This window comes from Anomaloglossus baeobatrachus, chromosome 1 (assembly GCF_048569485.1).
Source record: "Anomaloglossus baeobatrachus isolate aAnoBae1 chromosome 1, aAnoBae1.hap1, whole genome shotgun sequence".
Lineage (NCBI taxonomy): Eukaryota > Metazoa > Chordata > Amphibia > Anura > Aromobatidae > Anomaloglossus > Anomaloglossus baeobatrachus.
Window position 1 is genome coordinate 152892602 of NC_134353.1, and position 24049 is coordinate 152916650.

Genomic DNA, 24049 nt, shown 5'->3' on the forward strand with positions numbered 1-24049 from the left:
TGCGTTCGGGAGTGCCAGTGTATGTGCGGTGATGATTCGTGCGTGAGTGCCGGTGTATGTGCAGTGATGATGCGTGCGGGAGTGCCAGTGTATGTGCGGTGATGGTGCATGCGCGAGTGCCAGTGTATGTGCGGTGATGATTCGTGCGTGAGTGCCGGTGTATGTGCAGTGATGATGCGTGCGGGAGTGCCAGTGTATGTGCGGTGATGGTGCATGCGCGAGTGCCGGCGTATGTGTGGTGATGATGCGTGCGGGCGTGCCGATGTAAGTGCGGTGATGGTGCGTGCAGGAGTGCCGGTGTATGTGCAGTGATGGTGCGTGCGGGAGTGCCGGTGTATGTGCGGGGATGATGCGTGCGGGAGTGCCGGTGTATGTGCGGTGATGGTGCGTGCGGGAGTGCCGATGTAAGTGCGGTGATGGTGCGTGCGGGAGTGCCGGTGTATGTGCGGTGATGGTGCGTGCGGGAGTGCCGGTGTATGTGCAGTGATGGTGCGTGCGGGAGTGCCGGTGTATGTGCGGTGATGGTGCGTGCGGGAGTGGCGGTGTATGTGCGGGGATGGTGCGTGCGGGAGTGCCGGTGTATGTGCGGTGATGGTGCGTGCGGGAGTGGCGGTGTATGTGCGGGGATGATGGGGTTGCCTTACAGCTTAGATTTATGAGAACATTGTATATATTTTCACACATCTGATATGGAAGAAATAAAACAGCGAGGTCATGATATAAGTGTGATCAAATGACAGTATGAACAAGCCCCTATATGTACTGATATGCTCCATAAGTAATATACATTTTGCAGATTGCAGTACCTTGATAAATGGTACAAATATTAATTGAAAACCAAATGAACACTAATGTGTGCAGATAACTGCATTGCCATATCTATAATGCCACCTAGCAGCGCTCACTCCCTGTGCCCTAACAGGCAGGGTATGAGATAACCGCAACCCAGGAAAGCCCCATGGGAAAAGTCAAGATTTGCGTGTCACAGACTATAATGAATAGCACATGCGCACTGGCATTTCTGAGGTCAACCCTTGATCTGCGGGACAAGCAAAGATGTAACACGCGGCGCTTCCGTCAACTACACAACCAATGAGAAGCTATAAAACTGGAAGTGACGTAAACAGCGTCATTATTAAGCGCAGGAAGTGGGCGCTTTGTTTGCGTTCCAAGCCTCTCCCTCTGTTTCGCGCTCGTACGCTTTCTGATGAAGTAATCGCACATACAAGCCAATTGGTGAAAGAAATTCAAAGTGGTGTGTGACTGTGAAAGTATCGGGACAGGTAATATTGCGACGTCTGATGATACATTGCATGTAAATCCCATGGGTCTATTGCTGACTGTTCCGTATTAAGGAGCTGTACCGGAGTGTCCACAGATAGTGTGTATTATAGCGATGGGGAACGTCGCAAGAAAGAGACTGTCCCGCTGAGTGGTGTAGAACTACAACTCCCATCAGGTCCTGACAGGAGCCCCAACATCTGATACCACCAGCACAGCCGCTCAGCGCTGTACCTGGCACCTGCTAAACCAGCGTCCACCACCAGAGGGCGCCCGTGTACTGTGACCAAACTCGGGGCATCTGCTGAGAAACACCAGTCGTGGCCATTCAGGCTGACACAGATTGTGGGTTTACTGCTTCAGAATTGTTAGACCTTTGCGTCATCTGTCTCTATGGTTACTGAAGCACAATTATACACATTTCATAAGTTTGTAAACCTTTATTGACAAATATATCAGGTTTATACAAAGAATCGCTATTTCCAGTCCTTTATTTCTCAAGACTTCTGTCCGTCATCCTGTGATGCTGGATATCCGCTGTGGGCCAAGTCCTGACTGGTGGCCGCCATTCTTACCTAGCACTGCTGGGAGTTTAGCACAATCTCTGTGGTTCTTTTTGTCTGTCCACCACTGATTGACCGCAGGGATTCAGATATGGAGTTCCTTGTACTGGGATCCTACATTTCAATGTTTAATTCACCTGAAACTTGGTTATCACTTTTGCCTGTGACTTGGTCTCCATCATGTGGGAGAAAAACTTTGTGCATTGTCACATTGCTCCGGAATCTTTGGGAGAAGTTGTTCTTGGAGGAGATTTACAAGGGGATGCTGAAAAGTCTTTGGCTTTACCCAGAAAAAAATGAGGATGATGAGACTTTACATTTATCCCACATACTCTCCACTGATGTCAACACACTTCTCACATCGGTATTCCAAGTTCTGTAAGCCTAGCAAAAAGAAGGATTTCGGTTGTGCCTCAAAGCAGGCATCCGTAGCAGCTATGGCATCAGAAATTGTGTGAAATTTCGTACCCTTGATGTGTTTCTTTGGGTTTGGAAACAGACGATAGTCGGATAGAGCTAGATCTGGTGAATAAGGTGGGTGGTCAACCAGCTGGAAGCCCAGCTCTGCCAGTTTTGCGGTGGTTGCTTGTGCAGTGTGAGCGGAGACGTTGTCTTGCAAGAACAAGATTCCTTTGGACAACTTGCCGCGTCTTTTGGCCTTCAGAGCTGCCTTTAATTGGTCCAAAAGTTCAATGTAATACCTTGCATTGATAATGGAACCCTTTTAAAGGTAGTCCACTAACAGCACTCCCTCCTTATCCCAGAACGCAGACGCCATCACCTTAGTGGCTGATTTTTGCACCCTGGACTTCGTTGGACGAGGAAAACCACTGTGCCTCCACTCTTTTGACTGCTCCCTGTTTTCAGGGTCATACAAATAAATCCAGGTCTCATCCATAGTGACCAGTCAATCCAGGAAGTTCTTATCAGTCCGGAAATGCTGACAAATGGACCGGGAGGTTTTCCACTGGCATGTTTCTCTCTGTTGTCAAACATTTGGGGACCCACTTTGCAGATAGCTTCCTCATGTCCAAATGTTCATGGATAATGACACACACACCTTCACAGGAAATCCCCATGATCCCCCCCCCTTTCTTGTAACTAATAGTGTTACAATTCTCACTATATAGAAATTTTGGCCACCATCTTTTAGTAATGTTCCCCATCTTGTTGTAATGTGCCCATCCTTGTCCCCTTGTAGTATTGTGCCCCATCCTACAGTAATGTGCTCATCCTTGTCCCCATCCTATAGCCTTGTCCCCATCTTATCGTTATGTGCCCATCCTGTAGTAATGTGCCCAGCCTTGTCCCCATCTTATAGTAATGTTCCCCATCCTTGTCCCCTTGTAGCAATCTCCCTATCCTGTAGTACTGTCCCCATAATATAGTTGTCCCATGCTATAGTAATGTGCCCATCCTACAGTAATGTCCCTATCCTATAGTAATGTGCCAACCTTGTCCCCATTCTATAGTAATGTCCCCAGCTTTGTCCCCATCTTATCATAATGTGCCCATCCTGTAGTAATGTGTCCATCCTTGTCCCCATCCTATAGTAATGTCCCCAGCCTTATCCCTATCCTATAGTAATGTTTCTCATCCTTGTCCCCTTGTAGTAATGTCCTTATCCTGTAGTAATGACCCCAGCCTTGTCTCCATCCTATAGTAATGTGCCCACTTTGTCCCTATTCTATAGTAATGTGCCCATCCTGTAGTAATGGGCGGTGGCGGCAGCGGCTGAAAGGGGGCAGTGGCTATAATTTACCAATCGTTCTCCTCAGCTTCCACAGACGCCGGAGTAAAGCTGAGGGGAGCGGTCTCCGGCCCCAGATCCACAGTGATTGGAGAGATCGGTCACAAGGCCGGTCTCTCCAATCAGAGCTGGGGACGGGTGAAACACAGGTCACCCAGCTCCAGCCAATGATCAGTGTTACAGCTGCACTGATCATGGCTGGTTTTCAATGTTTTAGCCTTTTTCAGTGGCTGAAACATTACAGTGGCTGTGATTGGCTGAGCGGCGTTCGTCAGCCAATCACAGCCTCCATAGGTCCGGGGAGGAGACACCACCCCTCCTGAGGTCAGGCAGAGGACCCCTCCTCCCCGAATCTAAGGTATTTGCAATGCAAAGTGATCGCAGCCACAGGGGTTCCGGGGCCGCGATTTCGCCACGACGTACTGGGTACGTCATGGGTCCTTAAGTACCAGGGAGCCATGACGTACCCAGTACGTCATAGGTCGCTAAGGGGTTAATGTGCTGTCCTTCACACACACACACACACACACACACACACACACACACACACACACACACACACACACACACACACACACACACACACAACCAACCCCCCCCACGATTCTTGTCACCTGTGCCGCGTTCCCTCGGCTGCCTCATCTCTTTTTCTTGCTGTCTGCAGGCCATGCCCCCGATAACTATCGCGGCAGGGGCAGTATCCACTGTCAATGATTTATGTCAATGATTGTTTTGCTGACACTGCGCGCGCAGAGCCCTTGACTCTGAGAGTGGAGCGCCGGCAAAACCTTCATCTAACAAAGTGCAGACAGTGGCTGCGGCCTCTGCACCGCGATAGTTAACAGGGACACGGACCTGGGGGCTGCGTGTTTGAGACCTCTGCTTTAGGCTACTTTCACACTTGCGTTGGACGGCATCCGTAGCATTGCGTTGTGTAACGGATGCGTTGCATATATTGGCACAACGCAATGCTACGGATCGTACAAAACAATGGAAAGCTTTCCTTCTTTTTTTTTTTTTCTTTACAGTTTTACCGGCAGCAGACTATTGTGAACGATTAGCTGAGCGCTCTCACATGCCGGCGGCCGGTCGCTCAGCTGAGCGCTCTCACATGCCGGCGGCCGGTCGCTCAGCTGAGCGCTCTCACATGCCGGCGGCCGGTCGCTCAGCTGAGCGCTCTCACATGCCGGCGGCCGGTCGCTCAGCTGAGCGCTCTCACATGCCGGCGGCCGGCCGCTCAGCTGAGCGCTCTCACATGCCGGCCGCTCAGCTGAGCGCTCTCACATGCCGGCCGCTCAGCTGAGCGCTCTCACATGCCGGCCGCTCAGCTGAGCGCTCTCACATGCCGGCCGCTCAGCTGAGCGCTCTCACATGCCGGCCGCTCAGCTGAGCGCTCTCACATGCCGGCCGCTCAGCTGAGCGCTCTCACATGCCGGCCGCTCAGCTGAGCGCTCTCACATGCCGGCCGCTCAGCTGAGCGCTCTCACATGCCGGCGGCCGGTCGCTCAGCTGAGCGCTCTCACATGCCGGCGGCCGGTCGCTCAGCTGAACGTTCGGCCACCGAGAGACAAAATAAAGTTTGTGATTTAAAAAAAAAAGAGCATGTGCGGTGAAATCCTACGGATTGCGCTTCTCAAAAAAAGTTACATGCTGCGTTCCTTCCACCCGACGCAGCGTCAAAATAACGACGCTGCGTCGTCCAGCGGATGCATGGCTGACACTTGCGTTACAGAGCGTCGTCCATACAAGTCTATGGAGAATAGCGCAGTGCGTTAACGGACTGCGCTATTCTCCATAGTGACGGACTCCGCTGAACGCAAGTGTGAAAGTAGCCTTAGACTGTTTCGGACATCTGGGGAAGAAGGTGAGCACTGCCATGAGTCCTGGGCCGTGCCTACAGTAAAGCATCCTGACACCATTCATTTGAACACAGAAGCAACAAACTTTGAAAACCAAATTTTTGTCAATCTCAAAACTTTTTGCCACAACCAGGCCAGGATTGTTAATCTGCTCCATCAGGCATTTGCCCGTGTGGCACTCCATGGTGGCCTGCCCGCCTGTTTTTCCAGCTTCTAACCCTTTTAATTCTTCAGGGACATCATCAATATACAGGGGACAGGCACTCTCAGCATTCATTAATGTAACGCATACATGTCTGGAGCGCTGACGCTGGCAGGACATTCTTTGTGACCAGAGCACCGGATCCCTGATCTCCTGCCCTAGTAACGCTGCAGCCGATCCTACAGTAATCTGGAGCAGTCAGCAAATCCGTTTGTCGTGTTCCCCTGACCTCCTATGGACATTTCAAGCTAGCTCTCACAATTTACTAATTTCTAGAAGCAACATATAAAACGTGCACGCTAGTAACGGTGAAGAGTCTGCGCGCACAGCAAGCAGCCGATACTATAAAGCAGCCATGGGAATGTGCCTTATCTTCTAAGGAACAGTTATTGGGACCTCAGCCTTTCTGTATTACTAAAGTGAGCTCTGAAGCATCAGGCTGTGACCACTTTCCTTCAAGGAATATATATTGGGACCCTAGTGTGTGTTTTGCCTCCATCATTAAAGTATCTCGAAGCATCAGAAATCATGGACATACCAGAAATCAAGATATTGGTGGGATTACGGTACACCCCGAACTTTTTAACTCTTCAAAGGGTGATAAATGTAAAGATCATTACAGGTCTCAGTAACCTCATGTGGAACCAATGGCTGTGTTTATCATCAGACCATTTGTAACTACTCTGCCAGGAACTGATAGAGCTAGAGGATACGACAACAAATGTTACCGTACACCATATTTCATTGTGTATGTCTAAACGACCCCTGAGGAACCTCCCGCTGGGAGGAGAAACGCGTCAGATCGAGTAGGGGCATAGGGTAGCAGATTTGCAACCTGAGTACATGGTGTATCTTATTAAATCCTTACTAGTGGTACCGTAATCGGATCCTGAGACACAGGGATATATTTCCTATGTTGCTAAGACCTGGACCTTTGACTGTTGACCATGGACGGATAGAGGACGGATTTCAATTAAATGTATTAGTCTCCCTATATTATAAACACAATTGTGAAATAATATAATGCAGATATCTGAATAGGTGCCAGGATAATTGTAGAGGGTACCTCCTATGTGTGTTTTGGCGTATCTACCGGAAGGTGGCAGAAATATTCATATATATTTTTTAATAATAGTGTTTTGTATCTATATGTCACTTTTGTAATAAATGTATTTTCAAAAATGTAGAAGTCTTCAGAGTCTGTGAACACTTCAAGCTCGGCAGCTCCTCCCTGCCCCGGCCTTCACTAATCTGAGTCTGAGTGAGCATTGTCAGCCCAGGTACAAGGTTAAGGGAATCTGTCACCAGGTTTTTTCTCCCTCATCTGAGAGCAGCATAATGTAGAGACAGAAACCCTGATTCCAGAGATGTTTCACTTACTGAGCTGTTTGCTGTCATTTTCATAACATTAATGTTTTTTATGCTGCAGATATACAGCGCTCATCAATATGATGGACTACCTGCAGCACGCCAAGTAGTCCTGTAATGATAATCTCCTGCTGATTAATCAGTGATTTTATCATAACTACACTAAGCAGCCCAGTAAGTGACACCGCTGGAATCAGGTTCTCTGCCCCTACGTTATGATGCTCTCAGATTAGGTGGCAAACACCTGGTGACAGATTCTTTTTAATGTTAAATATTGCATGTTTCCTTGCTCTGGTCCAGATGGTTGGTGCTGACTTTTGGGGGCTGATGATAGTAATATTTTCCCCCCTACTAAAAACTGCCAGTCCTCCAGCAAGAGCTTATTTAGCTAAGAAGATATGGTTCCTATAGGGACTGATTTTCCAGCCTTATAGAAGTCACATCAGTTTATGCCCCAATAATTTTGTGATGCTGTAGTCTGTAGGTGATGGGAGTGGGGACATTGAGGGACTAATAAAGCTGTATGGATGGTGAAATATGATGATGAATGAGCGTTCTTAAAGGAGTTGTCCAAGTTTATCATGAGAGTCTGTATTCCCTCTGTGACTGCAGACTTGAGAAGCCACATCTCACACACTGTGCGCATAGAGACTGCAGACTATCCTGATAAACCTGGACAACCCCTTTAAGAACGCCTGTTTTACATAAATGTTTCTGTGCAAACAGGCTTCTGATCACGGATAAAGGGGTCATTGTTCTCGGAAGTGAATCATCCTATGTAAACAGGATCTGTGCTGCCGGAAACCATTGTCCTGAGCAATTTATAACATTTCTCATTGTGCATCACTTACCATAGTCACATATTGAAAATATATATATATATATATATATTTGTCTGTCTGTCTGTCTTGCTCCAAAATTTTGTTGTTACATTGACAATTGTGTCGTTACAGTGACAACCAGCGGATTGGCCGCTGGGCTCGGCATGGCCCCACCCCCCCACACGGCTTGGCCGCTCGGGTCGGTCTGGCCCCGCCCCCCCACGGATTGACCACTCGCCCCGGCCCCCTGCACGCATTGGCCGCTCGGCCAGGCCTCGCCCCTCACGCATTGAATGCTCGCCCTGGCCCCGCCCCCCGCACGCATTCCCCAAACCCACACGGAGACACCCGACTCCCAGTTGACTGCTGCAGCCCCGGAAGCCCACACCGGCAAGACAAAGTGGAGAAAAGCCACTAGCGTACCCCGCCTCCTGACACACGTGTGCCAGAGCCGGCGTAGGCTGGTATCCATGGTACACATCGGGTAACTATAGAAACCGCTTTCCTTAGTTACCCGATGTGTAACATGGTTACTAGCTTACCCCGGCTCCCGGCACACGTCAGCACTGTCGCTTACCTTTTTTCCACTTTGTCGGATCCAGCGCGCTCCCGTGCACTGTGTACACTACAGTTGCCGCGCGACAAGCTCCGATCACGTGTTGTCATGTGACCAGGAAGTTGCGGCGCAGCCACTGTCCTGTACACAGTGTATGGCTGCCTTCAGAAGTCCGTGTCACACATGGCACACATGCATGTATATACACACACACACTGAGCACATATACACACATAGCAGACACAGATGGATACACCGAGCGCATACACACATAGCACACATGCATGTATATATACACACACACACACACACACACACACACACACACACACACACACACTGAGCACATATACACACATAGACACACATGGATACACTGAGCTCATTCACAGCGCACATGCATGTATACACACACACATAGCAGACACACATGGATACACCGAGCGCATACACACATAGCGCACATGCATGTATACACACACACTGAGCACATATACACACACACACACATAGCAGACACACATGGCTACACCGAGCGCATACACACATAGCGCACATGCATGTGTATACACACACACACACACACACACACACACACACACACACACACACACACACGCTGCTGTATACTCACCCAGCAATGCAGTCCCCGACACTGAAGTCCCCAGCGCTGTTCCTGCTTCCAGCTCCTCAGGGCACTGAATATTCAGTGAGTATAATGAGCGGCGATAAGGAGCGGGAGGCAGCAGAGCCGGAGACAGCATCTCTGGAGAGAAGTAAATATAGAAAATATTTTTATTAAAAAGACCCATATTTTCTCTGGTATGTTTTACACTGATGTCGCACGGATCACATCAGTGTGCGATCCATGTGACATCCGAGCTGCCGAAGATGCCTGCGTGTGTGCGTGCAGGGTCATGAAAAGTCACACGGTCCGTGTCCAAACACGGACGTGTGAGGCACATCATAGAATAACATGGGTACGTGTGACATCCGTGTTACAAAATGCATGTCACACGTACCTAAAACACGGACGTCTGAAACCAGCCTACGGCAGCGCGCCGGATCCGACAAAGTGGAGAAAAGCCGGATGTGTGAAACCACTAGCTTACCCAGGCTCCTGGCACACATGTGCCGGAGCTGGAGTAGGCTGGTAACCATGGTACACATCGGGTAACTATAGAAACCGCTTTGCTTAGTTACCCAATGTGTAACATGGTTACTAGCTTACCCCGGCTCTCGGCACACGTGTGCCGGAGCCGGCGTACGCTGTTAACCAGTGTACACATTGGGTAACTATGGAAACCGCTTTGCATAGTTACCCGATGTGTACCATGGTTACTAGCTTACCCCGGCTTCCTGCCCATTCAGATCGTTTGTCTCCCACTGTCAAACACGCCGATGCGTGCTGCACAGCAGGAGACCAACAAGCAAAAAATAAACCAGCACTGTCGCTTTGCATAGTTACCCAATGTGTACCATGGTTATCAGCTACCGACGTACCCTGGTAACAAATGGTACACAATCCTGATCCTGTAACTATGGAAAGCGCTTTCGTTAGTTACCCAATGTGTACCATGGTTACCACCTTACCCCCGGCACGTGTGCTTGAGCCGGCGTACGCTGGTAACCATGGTACACATCGGGTAACTAAGCAAAGCGCTTTGCATAGTTACCCGATTGTGTAACATGGTTACCAGTGTACACCGGCTCCCTGCCCATTCAGATAGATGGTCTCCCACTGTCAAACACGCCGATGCGTGCTGCACAGCTGGAGACCAACGAGCAAGAAATGAACCATCATTATTCAAGACTTGCTGATTATATTACTATTCAATCTGCTAACCTACATACACATTCTAGACTACCCGATACGTCAGAATTGGGCCACCTTCTAGTATCTATATATATATCTATAGATCTCCATATAATAATATCCCATATTGGCATCATTCCATTCTAGTACTCAGATGATCCTACGGCTCCTTTCAGATTGCGTTGTGCCTTACGTTCACTGGTCCCGTCGGGGGACCCGTCCGAACCGCCCCTCCCCCACCCTGCAAAGCGTGTTCCGAACGCATGCGCCGTCAGGGCCATTGACTGTAATGGAGCACACTACGTTAGCGTGTGCTTTGTTTTGTACCATTTTTGCACATATACGTTTTCTGCAGATGGACACACGAACGTAGTGGGGGGAGGGGCGGTTCGGATGGATGCCCCGACGGGACCTGTGACCGTAAGGCAAAACGCAATCTGAAAGGAGCTTTACTAGCAGAAACTTTCCACTGGGCTCTGATATTTTATCCGGTTTTTAGTCATTATCGCATTGTCAATTTTGTCTTGCAGCTTTAGAACTACTTAGTTACACTGGTCTTTTTTTTTTCTGTTTCGTTTTGTCATTTCTTCTATATAAATATGTCATTCAGAACCAATGTGTAACAGTAAGCAGTTACATTCTTCCATTTATCTCCCCTTTTAGATGTCCGAATTGAAACGGAAAGCGTCCTCGAAGAAGAACAATATAACCCAACCGTAAGTTCACAGGAAGGTAAATTGTCCTGGATTTAATTTGTTGCCAATCTGAGAATTTTTGTTTCTCCAGTTTTATTTTTAATGCTTTTGTTTTTCCATCCATCTTTCATCCAAAAGCCATAACGTCTTATTTTTTATTTTGCTGTCAACATCGCCGTATCACGGCTTTATTTTGTATTGTTGCAGCTTTGAATGACACCATGCATTTTACCTTACAAATTAGTGGAAAATGGAAAAAAAAAATACTAAGTGAATTGAAAGAGTGAACTAAAAACCACGGAAGCCTGGCATTGCATTTAGGGTTCATGGGCTAGTAGAAATGTCCTGGGAACTGTATTTTCCAGCTCCGTACACTTATGGTGATACCAAACATGTATTTGCCATAACTATTTTATTTTTACGTCAATATAGCCATATGAGGGCTTGTTTTTTTGCGGGCCGAATTGTACTATTAAGGCTACATTCACACGACTGTCCCGTTTTTGTGGTCTGCAAAAAACGGTCCTGTTTTTTCACGGATGCATCCGTGTGACATCCGTTTCATTCCGTATACGGGCCGTGTGTCATCTATGTGCCGTCTGTTTTTTTTTTTTTTTTTTTTTTGCACACCGCAAAAAATGGAAACAGCTAGTTAAATAGATAGAGGGATAGATAGAGAGGCAGAGAGATAGAGGGATAACTAGAGAAAGAGAGAAATGAGTGAATGAATAGAGGGATAGCTAGAGGGATATATAGATAGTAGATGAGAAAGACCTATATAATGTGGCACTAAAGGGTGCCTAGCCTTGTATTTAGCTAAAATATAAATAAATAGTTTAAAAAATCGACGTGGAGTCCCCCCTATTTTTTGTAGCCAGCTAGGGTAAAGCAGATGGCTGCAGACCACAGCTGGCAGCTTCACATTGGCTGATAATCCAAAACAGAGGGCACCCCACACTGTTATTTTAAATTAAATAAATAATTTAATACAAAAAAGTGGGGTCCCCCCCAAATTGGATCACCAGCCAAGGTAAAGCAGACAGCTGTGGTCTGGTATTCTCAGACTAGGGAGGTCCGCGGTTGTTGGACTCTCCCCAGCCTTAACACAGCAGGCCGCAGCACAAATCCTGCAGCTTTTCCCCAGCTCATCCTGGTGCGGTGGCAAACGGTAATATATGGGGTTGATACCAGCTGTGCAATGTCACCTGGCATCAAGCCCTGGGGTTAGTGAGTTCACGGCGTCTATCAGATACCCAACATCACTAACCCGGTCAGTAATGAAATAAAAACTGTCAACAAACAAATTTTTATTTGAAAAAATACTCCCCAAAACATTCCCTTTTTCACTAATTTATTAGAAAGAAAAATCAAATCCGAGTCCAGCGTAGTCTAATAAAAGGGTCCCATGATGATCCATACTCACTTCCCCAGTCAATGAAGAACAGAATGTTCCCCATTGGCTGGGAGAGCAGTGCAGTGACCTGAGCTAACATCATGAGGTCAGCCCTGGTCACTGCAGGGCACGACCAGCGCTTACTTCAGGAGGTTAGCGAGGTACATTACCTGTGGCGAGAGGAGCCGCTGCACTCTTGAAGTCACCGCTAGTCACAGTCAGAGACAAGAACTTTACTAACCTCCTGACGGCAACGCTCTTCATTCTCACATATGCGGACACGCTGAAGTGCGGGCAACTGCGGGGCTGACGCGGGAGTGGGACACAGACTGCACGGGCACCCAACGGCTTCAGGGGATTTTGCGGACCCATTGACTTGTATTGAGTCATGGTCCGTTATTACGGAACAGAATAGGACATGTTCCATAATAACTGAACGGAGATACGGCATCCGATCTGTTTTTTTTTTTTTTTTTTGTAGGATCGGATGCAGATGGAAGTGCTTCCGTGTGCCATCCCATCCTACACAAGACATTGGAAAGATGGTCCTGTCCGTGGGTCTCGTGCATGAAGATTTAGCTCACTGGCACGAGCGAGGGCAGCCATGTTTTCTGCTCTGCCCGCGATATGGCCGAGCGAACTGCGCCTGCGCAAGCCGACCTAACTGCACAGGCATGAGATTTGAAAATGCGACAAGGAGGATGACTGTGGGCGTCATCACGTCAATCAAGAAAGGAGGACAGCGATCAGCGACAGGAGCAGAAAATGAGCCCGCCCATCTGGCCAACACAGGTAATTAGCATACCTAACGGACAGGTTTTATAAAGTTCTTTTTGGGGTCTGGAAGGGGAGTCAGGGCCAAGGTGCACCTTCATAGAATGCAGCCCAGGAGCTGCAGAAGGGGATTCTTTTAGTTTAATAGGGAAAAATCTGGTGACAGGTTCCCTTTAAAAAAGGTAAAGAAAATGTTCCAAAAAAGGTGGCATATATATAATATGAAAAAATGACCTTTTTTATAAGTTTGATATCGCCATAGGGCTATGTGCACATGCTGCGTTTTTTTGACGCTGCGTTTTTGTGCGTTTTTGGCCGCTAAAAACGCACAAAAACGCACCTGCGTCGAAAAAACGCGGCAAAAAACGCACGCGTTTTGCCGCGATTTGGTGCGTTTTTTTGCTGCGTTTTGCTGCGTTTTTGCTCACTGCGTTTTTTATCAGTGAACAAAAAAAAAAAAGGTCTGATGTCATTTCCTTCTTCAATGTGTTCTTCATTCTCCACTAGTGTATGCAGAAGAGCAGACAGCTGCAGAACTACAAGGCTCAGCATCCTCGATCCAATAGTGTATGCAGGACAGCAGACAGCAGCTGTCGAACTACAAGGCTCAGCATCCTCCATCCAATAGTGTATGCAGGAGAGCAGACAGCAGCTGTCGAACTACAAGGCTCAGCATCCTCCTTCCAGGACTGTATGCAGGATTTCTTTGCCCCCCCAAAAAAAAAAAATGACGTGGGCTTCGCCATATTTTTGTATGCTAGCCGGGTACAGCAGGCAGGTACGGGCTGCCCCCAACCCCCAGCTGCCTATTTGTACCCGGCTGGGAACCAAAAATATAGGGAAGCCCTTTTTTTTTAAATTATTTCATGAATTTCATGAAATAATTTAAAAAAAAAAATGACGTGAGCTTCGCCCCATTTTTGAGTCCAGCCGGGTACAACTAGGCAGCTGGGGATTGGAATCCACAGTGCAGGGTGCCCATGCTTTCTGGGCACCCCCGCTGTGAATTGCAGTCCCGCAGCCACCCCAGAAAATGGCGCTTTCATAGAAGCGCCATCTTCTGGCGCTGTATCCAACTCTTCCAGCTGCCCTGATGCCGGGTGGCTAGCCAGGTAATAATGGAGTTAGGGCTAGCTGTATATTATCAGCTAGCCCTAAGCCCGAAATTCATGGTGTCACGCCAATATTAGACATGGCCACCATGAATTTCTAGTAAAGATAAAAAAAAAACACAACACAGAGAAAAATATTTTTATTAGAAATAAAACACAACACAATTAGTGACTCCATCTTTATTGAAATAAACCCCCCTCCGCAGTAATCCTGGGTCAGGGTCCCGCGCCGTCCAATCAGGATCCAATATCATCTGATCGGTTTGCTGGAAGGCAAAGCGATCAGATGATGTGTCAGGTTCAAGGATGTGAATCCCATCACACATCAGCTGATTGTATAAAAGCCGATTATACAATCAGCTGATGCATCAGTAGAAAAAAAAAATAATACTCACTTATGTGCTGAATTACCGGCAGCTCCCGGAGCGATGGGGCGGAGTCTGATCCCGTCCGATCGCTGCAGCAGCTGCCGGTAATCAGGGATGAAGTCTCCTGACGCATCCGCTGATACCGGCCGGGCGCCCGCGTCAGCCCGAGACTCGATCAGCTGATGCGTCAGGTGACTGCATCAGGTGATCCATCGCCAGGTCCTGCAAGCAAGGTCCTGCCCCGGGGAGACTGCACACAGCCGGAGCGGGAGCGGCTATACCGTGACAGGAGATGGGAGCGGGCATGGCACCGCGAGGCTGCAGACAGGTGAGTATAACTTTTTTTTTTTTTTTATTCTACTGTTAACTTTTGTTTTCGCAGCCGCTTCCACCTCCTGCCTGTACATGGCGCCGCACGGCAGCATACATGCACAGGACGGGAGATGGACGCGGCGGTGACGGTACCGGGAGGATTCATGCTTCTGTCTATACTGACAGAAGGAATCCTCTTCCTGTACACGTCACTTTACTACCCACCTCCTGCGCTTATAGCTGCGTTTTTGGTCTTAGAAACGCACCAAAACGCAGCTATTTGCGTTTCTCATTGCGTCTTTCAACATCCCATTGAACTCAATGGATGAAAAGCGCAGTGAAAAACGCGGGAATAATTGACATGCTGCGTTTTTGTGGTCACCACAAAAACGCAGCTGAAAAAAAAACGCTGTGTGGGGACAGCAAAAATGAAAACTCATAGACTTTGCTGGGGAAGCAAAGTCATGCAGTTTTGAGGCCAAAAACGCACCCGAAAAACGCGCAAAAACGCCGAGAAAAACGCACCGTGTGCACATAGCCTAATCGTACTCACCTGGACAATCATGTTAACAGGTCCTTTCTACAGTACAATGAAAGCCACAAAAACACCACCTCCCAAAAATATTTTTTTGTTTCTCCACACATGGGTTTGTCCTAATTTCCAGATCTGTATGAGATAAAATGAATGGCGTCATTAAAAACTACAATTTGTCCTGCAAACAACAACGTGGATGGAACATTAAGTTATGGCTCTTTGAAATAGCACAAAAATGAAAATCTCCTAGTTTCGGAAGGGTTAAACCTAAATCAAGAATATGTGTAAATATAGGCACTATTTATTGTGTATCTGCTTTTATATTTTGCTGATAATCAAATATCAGTGTATGAAGTGCATATATAATATGTTGTAGGGTCACAGACATGAGGTTTTACCTTTTAATCACTTATCTTGTAGGACAAAAAGCCTTGAAAGTGAAAAGGTTATAAATCAAGGACTCACCAAACAAGTAAGTTTTCCTACAGCTCCCCCGGTTGAAACATTTTAGGGTTTCAATAGAAAGTTTTTATTTTATTTGTGTGTTTTTTAAGGGGTATTCTCAAGTTATTCAGTTGCTTTATTTAAAGTTAGACAGCATGAAAATAAGCATGTTTGCCATTGATTTGCTTTTTCTATTTGCTGTCATCCTGATGCAATGAGAGCCTTTATTTTCTCTACTGTACAGCTGGCTTCCATGGAGACCACACACTCGTGCCATCCCAGACCTTGGCCCAGAGTGCAAACTAGTTAAATTTCAGGAGTGGAGTTAATTCCTAATATCCAAACCTCTTCTCTCCAGCCCATTCATTTATATGCAACAGTTAGTTGCTTATCTCCCTCTTGGCTCCAGACAAGCTGCTCTTACAAGTCCTGTGTAATCTCACTCCCCAGAATTCAGAATAACTGCTGAGCACTGTGTTTGTTCAAGAGTCCTGTTTCTTTATATGAATACATAATGATAGCCGTTCACAATCCAGAATAAGACACTGAAGCGTGTTTTTGCTGCGTCCCAGATGCTGCATTGTACAGTACAAGCATAGTGGATGGAATTTCTAGAAATCCCATGTGCATTGTGCTTATTTTTCCCACAGCGTAAACTGACCTGTGGCTTCCCAATTCGCAGCATGTCAATTTATTGCATCGGAGACACACGTGTTCTCTGTAGGGAGAAAAAAGTCCACAACTGCCTGATCCCTGATAGTGGGGTACGTACGGTCAATTGCGGTCTCCTGTGGACATCAGCCGCGGCCCACGAGGAGAGGACATTCTGCGTCTAGGACATCATGGTATCTGATCTGTAGACCGTGTATTATAGTACAGGAGGGTCTGATGAAATTGATAGGCATTTTTGTCTTAATAATTTCTGCAAGACTTGTATTTTATTTATTGAAAGCCCTGGTGTTTGTATGAATGAGTCCAGAGGGCGGGCTTATTCGAGTGATTGACAGTCTTCTCTCCATGCACAGTCCTAAAAGGAAGACTGTAAATCACTGGTAGCACCGCCCACTAGACTCATTCATACAAACACTATTTGAATGAATAAAATAACGTTGTGTTGAATCTTTTTCAACAAATGTACCTCATCTATCATTTTTCCCAGTTTCTTCTGTATACCATGCTGTCCACAGACTGGACTGCTTGTAAAGCATGACGGGTTCCCTTTAACTACTTGGATCCTTTTAGAACAGACAAATGGAAGAGAATTGGCATCCTGTGTCAAACTGAAGCAGAGGCGCTCCACCAATGTATACAGGGTCCGTCTACTGGTTTCTGTGTGGCATGAAGGCCTTTTTCCTTCATTATAGAAATAGGCCAGAAGCAGAAACCAGACAAATTAGCTGGGCCCCTCTGCTTTTGTTTTACCCATAAATGCACAGGACACAAATTCTATGTCATTTTGTCTCTTCTGAACGGACCAAACAAATGGAAAAGCTAGACAAATGTGAACGGAGCCTTATGTTTGTCATGTGTTTTCCTCGCCTTTGAAAATATTGGACAACCGGCTGGATTATTAGTAGTCCACGTAGCAAGTAGAAGTCTGAGCACAAGCTCTCACTATGGATGTGTCTCGTGACTGCTCCTTTCCTTTCTGTTGTAGGCAGATGCTGAGAGGTCTCCTCATAAAAAGCTGAGGAAGGTTATGAACAAGAAAGTTGCATCTCCCTCTTCGCTCCAGGCAAGCTTCTCTTACCAGTCCTGTGTAATCTCAATCCCCAGAATTCAGAATCTCTGCTCTTACTGTCCTGAGCCCTGTGCTTGTTCACAAATCCTGGTTTCTTTATATGTATATATAATGATAGTAGTTCACAATCCAGAATAAGACACTGAATGTGTTACAGCAGAACTTATGCTCAGCGTTACAGTTAGACTAATGGCCGCTTTACACACTGCGACATCACTAAAGAGATTTCGTTGGGGTCACGGAATTTGTGACGCACATCCGGCTGCTTTAGCGATGTCGTTGCGTGTGACACCTATGAGCGATTTTGAATCATCGCAAAAACGTTCAAAATCGCTCATCGGTGACATGGGGGTCCATTCCCAATTATCGTTGCTGCTGCAGTAACGATGTTGTTTGTCGTTCCTGCGGCAGCACACATCGTTATGTGTGACGCCGCTGGAACGACAAACATCTCCTTACCTGCCTCCACCAGAAAAGGAGGAAGGAAGGAGCTGGGGGGCAGGTTCCAGCCGCTCATCTCCTCCCCTCCTTTTCTATTGGGCGGCGGTTCAGTGGCACTGCTGTGATGTCACTGTGATGCTGAACGAACCGTCCCCTTAGAAAGGAGGCGGTTCGCCGGTCACCGCAACGTCGCAGAGCAGGTATGTGCGTGTGACACTGCCGTAGCGATAATGTTCGCTACGGCAGCGATCACCGCATATCGTGCCACTGACGGGGGCGGGTGCTATCGCATGCGACATCGCTAGCTATGGCTAGCGATGTCACAGCGTGTAAAGCGGCCTTAAGGCTGCATTCCCACGATCAGGGTTCATAGCGATTTGGACACAGCATGTTTTCGCTGCATCCCAAAGCTACATTGTACAGTACAAGCATAGTGGATGGTATTTCTAGAAATCGCATGCCCGTTGTGCTTATTTTTCCTACAGTAAACACTGACCTGCGGTGTAGCTTCACAAGCTGCACCATGTAAATTTATTGCTCCGGAGAAACGAGTGTTCTCTGTAGGGAGAACAGAGAAAGTCTGCAGCTGCCTGAAGCCTGATCGTGGGCCGGTCAATTGCAGTTTCCTGCGGAGAGCACTTGCGGCGTTGAAGGAGAGGACATTGTGTGTCTAGGACATCATGGTATCTGATCTGCAGACAGTGTATTATAGACAGGAGGATATGATGATGATGATGATGATGATGATGATGATTGAAAGCCCTGGTGTTTGTATGAATGATTGCAGAGGGCGGGCTTATTCGGTAATTGACAGTCTTCTCTGCATGCACAGTCCTAAAAGGAATACTGCAAATCACTAATATTACCGCCCACTAGACTCATCCATACAAACACTAGTTGAATGAATAAAATAGAGGTTATGTTGAATTTCTCAAGCTCTCACTTTGGATGTCTGTCTTGACTGCTCCTTTCCTTTCTGCTGTAGGCAGATGCTGAGTGGTCTCCTCATACAAAGCTGAGGAAGATTATGAACAAGAAAGTTGCATCTCCTGTGCTGAAAAACATCCTGGCTCAAGCGAACATCTCTGCAATCTTCAAGGAGCCAGGGGATTCATTGCAAGAAGTTGTAGAGGAAGACTTTTTCAGTGAGTGTGCATAATATGGTTAATTGTTCTCACTAATGAGCTGTTCATAAGGCTGCATGATCGTATGGAGTGACATATTTTGTTAGATAAGGCCCTAGTGCAGAAGGTTTGATGCACAGCTGTACTTGCAGTACATGCAAATTTTTTGTTCATTAGATAAATTAATTCAGCCTGCTAATAACCTTGACATAGTGACATCAGTCCAACGGAAATTAGAAATGGCATGAAAACAGCGCCTATCAATCTTCCATATTAGATCATGTAGTCGTTATAGAGGAGAGGTTCCCCCACTCGGTAACTCCCTCCGTGAGCGACATCTGGTGGACTCTTGGTGTAATTCAGCATACATGGAAGGCTATGGATCTGAATGGCCAATATGTAATACTATAATTCCCCTCCAGTCGGGAAATTGCATACTGCTCTTTTGGATCAGTCCTGGCTAGTTTTGGCTTTCACCAGCAAAATCACCCATATGCCAAAGGTGCCTGGAGCAGGGTGCACGAAGTCTACTAACATGTCAAAAACTGCATTGCTGGTTCTACATGCGCCATACGGAAAACATTTATACATCTGATATTGTGGCGCCCCTGACGCTCTGGTCGCCACAGGGTACTGCACCTCAGTTAAGGTGCGCTGCCCATCTCAGATAAGGAGGGGGTTAATCACCAGTGTTCCACATTCACACTTTACATACAGCTTAGGAGCCTTCTCACAGGGGGGATGGCTCAGGGTAGGCTGGTGGGGAGGCCATCAAAAGGCATGCGACTTCCCCGGTCGCTGAAGCCAGCCACCTGGGGGTCGGGATCCACTTGGGGGTAGAAGTAGGCGCAACACACTCATACAGACTGACAAGTCGGGACCATAGTTCTGACAAGACATCTCTGGAACTCTTGGACTTCACTAGGCCCGGGGCTTGGAGAGGGAGCTCAGTCCAGGTTCCTAACTGCTGAGGGGGACATCCTAGGAAAAGGACATTCTTTTTTTTCTCTCTTCAAACACTGGTGGAAGCCTTTTTACTTGCTTAGGATTGACCGGAGCCCACGACAGCAGAGACCAGCACCTGTATGCAGCTTTAAATCAGTGAGTAAAAGAACCTGAACCCACAGTTGCTGACTCAGACTTTGTTTAGCGATGCCGTCCAAGGGACTGCCAAAACCCCCGTCATCTCACTCTGGGCCCGCTCCGCCTGTGGGGAGCGACACCATAACACCTGCCCCGGTGAGGAATTCTGCAGTGGCGGCTACTCCCTGGCCGCATACCACAGATGACATCACAACAAACTCTCCCAATCGCCCCACTTTCCCTTCCTTTCACTGCATGCCTTGGGGCCACGGAGCCGGGGCAAGGTCACCCGTGACATCGCCTGACCCGACCCGCAAAGGCCTGGCAATGAGTAGGTTAACCACCTACCTCGTGGGGCGCCGCAGTATCACCAAAGGCTCTGTATCCTCTTTTATAAGCATTTTGATGGCATATGCTCACTTACTGTTTTGTAGATCCTCCGTTGCACAGTACTGCAGTCGATGATGATGAGATCCTGCAGTCTAATAAACATCCTCAAAAAACCCCAACAAATCTGATGTCTCCTATAGCATCTGTGGCCCAGGAGAAAAGGTAGATAATGTCCTCTAATAGGGACATGGATCATTTTGTTCATTTGATGCAAATCACAAAGGTAAACATCACTATGTGGCCGTCTCATCATTTCACTGTGTTGATTGCCAGTTTTATTGCCTGTCAATTAACATTGAATCATGAGCAACAACATAAATGTGTTCTCTAACGTCTTCTGACTTGAACTAATGAAATTTGCAAAATGCCGCCAAGTGTCTGTCGGACAGGGCTTTTATAAAAGAAAATGCAACAATTGATCCAAAAATTCTAGACACAAAATTTGTATTGCATTGAAAAGCTGTAAGAAATGATTATTATAAGTGATGTGAAGACATTTGCGCAGCTATTGTAAGATGAACTACAATCCCCATAATCTCCACAATGTTCAAATGCAAAGAAAGTCACTGATCTATCAAGCCATATAACAATTTGTCAGAGGTATGAGACCCTACCAATCACTAAAAAGGAACCTGCTTCCTTGGGCTTATTCAGACAAGTGCATAATACATTCCTGTGCTGTCCATATGCAAAACGGATAGCACAGAGACAGCACACAGACCTATACAAATGAGTGAGTATTGTACACACGGACTGATGGACCATGTGTATAAAAATCGAAGTATGCACTATTCTGATCTGTTTATCGGATCACATGCCTGTTAAACTCAATATGTGCATAAAAAAAAGATGTCACACTGATAATATCCACTTTTACCAATCCATTGCAAGTATTGACATAGAAACCTGTGTTTGGACTATGAATATATTTTAAATAATATATAAAACAGCCGCCATTCTGATTTAAGAAACAGATGCATTGATAACGATATAGATAACAAATAGTCCAATTTTCTGGATGATTTTTTTTTTTTCTTTCATATACAGTACAGACCAAAGGTTTGGACACAACTTCTCATTCAAAGAGTTTTCTTTATATTCATGACTCTGAAAATTGTAGATTCACATTGAAGGCATCAAAACTATGAATTAAAACATGTGGAATGAAATACTTAACAAAAAACTGTAAAACAACTGAGAATATGTCTTTTATATTCTAGGTTCTTCAAAGTAGCCACCTTTTGCTTTGATTACTGCTTTGCACACTCTTGGCATTTTCTTGATGAGCTTCAAGAGGTAGTCACCGGAAATGGTCTTCCAAAAGTCTTGAAGGAGTTCCCAGAGATGCTTAGCACTTGTTGGCCCTTTTGCCTTCACTCTGCGGTCCAGCTCACTCCAAACCATCTCGATTGGGTTCAGGTCTGGTGACTGTGGAGGCCAGGTCATCTGGCGTAGCACCCCATCACTCTCCTTCTTAGTCAGATAGCCCTTACACAGCTTGGAGGTGTTTTTGGGGTCATTGTCCTGTTGAAAAATAAATGATGGTCCAACTAAACGTCAACTGGATGGAATAGCATGCCGCTGCAAGATGCTGTGGTAACCATGCTGGTTCAGTATGCCTTCAATTTTGAATAAATCTCCAACAGTGTCACCAGCAAAGCACCCCCACACCATCACACCTCCTCCTCCATGCTTCACGGTGGGAACCAGGCATGTAGAGTCCATCCGTTCACCTTTTCTGCGTCGCACAAAGACACGGTGGTTGGATCCAAAGATCTCAAATTTGGACTCATCAGACCAAAGTACAGATTTCCACTGGTCTAATGTCCATTCCTTGTGTTCTTTAGCCCAAACAAGTTTCTTCTGCTTGTTGCCTGTCCTTAGCAGTGTTTTCCTAGCAGCTATTTTACCATGAAGACCTGCTGCATAAAGTCTCCTCTTAACAGTTGTTCTAGAGATGTGTCTGCTGCTTAAACTCTGTGTGGCATTGACCTGGTCTCTAATCTGAGCTGCTGTTAACCTGCGATTTCTGAGGCTGGTGACTCTGATAAACTTATCTTCCGCAGCAGAGGTGACTCTTTGTCTTCCTTTCCTGGGGCAGTCCTCATGTGAGCCTGTTTCTTTGTAGCGTATGCTGGTTTTTGCCACTGCACTTGGGGATACTTTCAAAGTTTTCACAATTTTTCAGACTGACTGACCTTCATTTCTTAAAGTAATGAGGCCACAAGTTTTTCTTTACTTAGCTGCTTTTTTCTTGCCATAATACAAATTCTAACAGTCTATTCAGTAGGACTATCAGCTGTGTATCCACCAGACGTTTGCACAACACAACTGATGGTCCCAACCCCATTTATAAGGTAAGAAATCCCACTTGTTAAACCTGACAGGGCACACCTGTGAAGTGAAAACCATTTCCGGTGACTACCTCTTGAAGCTCATCAAGAGAATGCCAAGAGTGTGCAAAGCAGTAAGGCCCCTTTCACATTGCGTTTTACCTTCCGCTCACAGATCCCGTCGGAGCATCCGTCCGAACTGCCCCTCCCCCACTCTGCAAAGCGTGTTCCGAACGCATGCGCCCGGCAGGGCCATTCACTGTTATGGAGCACACTGCGTTAGCGTGTGCTCTCTTTTGTGCCATTTTCTGCACATATAAGTTTCTGCAGACGGACACCCGAACGTAGGTGGACTACGTTCGGGTGTCAGTCTGCAGAAACGTATATGTGCAAAAAATGGCACAAAACAGAGCACACGCTAACGCAGTGCGCTCCATAGCAGTGAATGGCCCTGTCTGGCGCATGCGTCCGGAACACGCTTTGCAGAGTGGGGGAGGAGCGGTTCAGACGGATGCCCCGACGTGACCTGTGAGCGGAAGGTAAAACGCAATGTGAAAGGAGCCTAATCAAAGCAAAAGGTGGCTTCTTTGAAGAACCTAGAAGATAAGACACATTTTCAGTTATTTCACACTTTTGTGTTTAAGTATTTCATTCCACATGTGTTAATTCATAGTTTTGATGTCTTCAATGTGAATCTACAATTTTCAGAGTCATTAAAATAAAGAAAACTCTTTGAATGAGAAGGTGTGTCCAAACTTTTGGTCTGTATTGTACTTGTCTAAACCTAGCCTTTAGCTGAGACCTTTTTCTGCCTTTCTCGGGCAAATTTAGCATTGTTTGGACTTTTCATGAGCCTCCTGATTTGAAAGTATAAAAATGTAGTCGTCAAATTCATCTCTACATTATTTCAGATGTTATAAAGAAAACATTTACACCAGACTCTGGACTGACTTCCCTGAGTGTTTACCCACCAGACTCTGGACTGACGTCCCTGAGCGTTTGCCCACCAGACTCTGGACTGACGTCCCTGAGCGTTTGCCCACCAGACTCTGGACTGACTTCCCTGAGCGTTTGCCCACCAGACTCTG

At 46.7% G+C, this 24049-nt stretch overlaps 1 protein-coding gene across 6 annotated transcripts in view; it reads left to right on the forward strand.

The window, feature by feature from the left end:
- The first annotated feature begins 1215 nt into the window (after positions 1-1215).
- The window catches only part of CENPU (centromere protein U), a 125580-nt gene continuing 102746 nt past the window's right edge, over positions 1216-24049 (forward strand). For 4 of the 6 annotated variants that reach the window (XM_075347137.1, XM_075347139.1, XM_075347140.1 and 1 more), the window contains exons 1-6: positions 1216-1283; positions 10880-10932; positions 15826-15877; positions 17507-17584; positions 19017-19176; positions 20673-20790. In XM_075347137.1, the coding sequence (XP_075203252.1) occupies positions 10880-10932; positions 15826-15877; positions 17507-17584; positions 19017-19176; positions 20673-20790 (461 nt within the window). In that variant the 5' untranslated portion in view covers positions 1216-1283. Of the gene's footprint in view, positions 1284-10877; positions 10949-15825; positions 15878-17506; positions 17585-19016; positions 19177-20672; positions 20791-24049 lie in introns of those variants that run through there. The other 2 variants (XM_075347138.1, XM_075347141.1) reach the window with 2 other exon arrangements.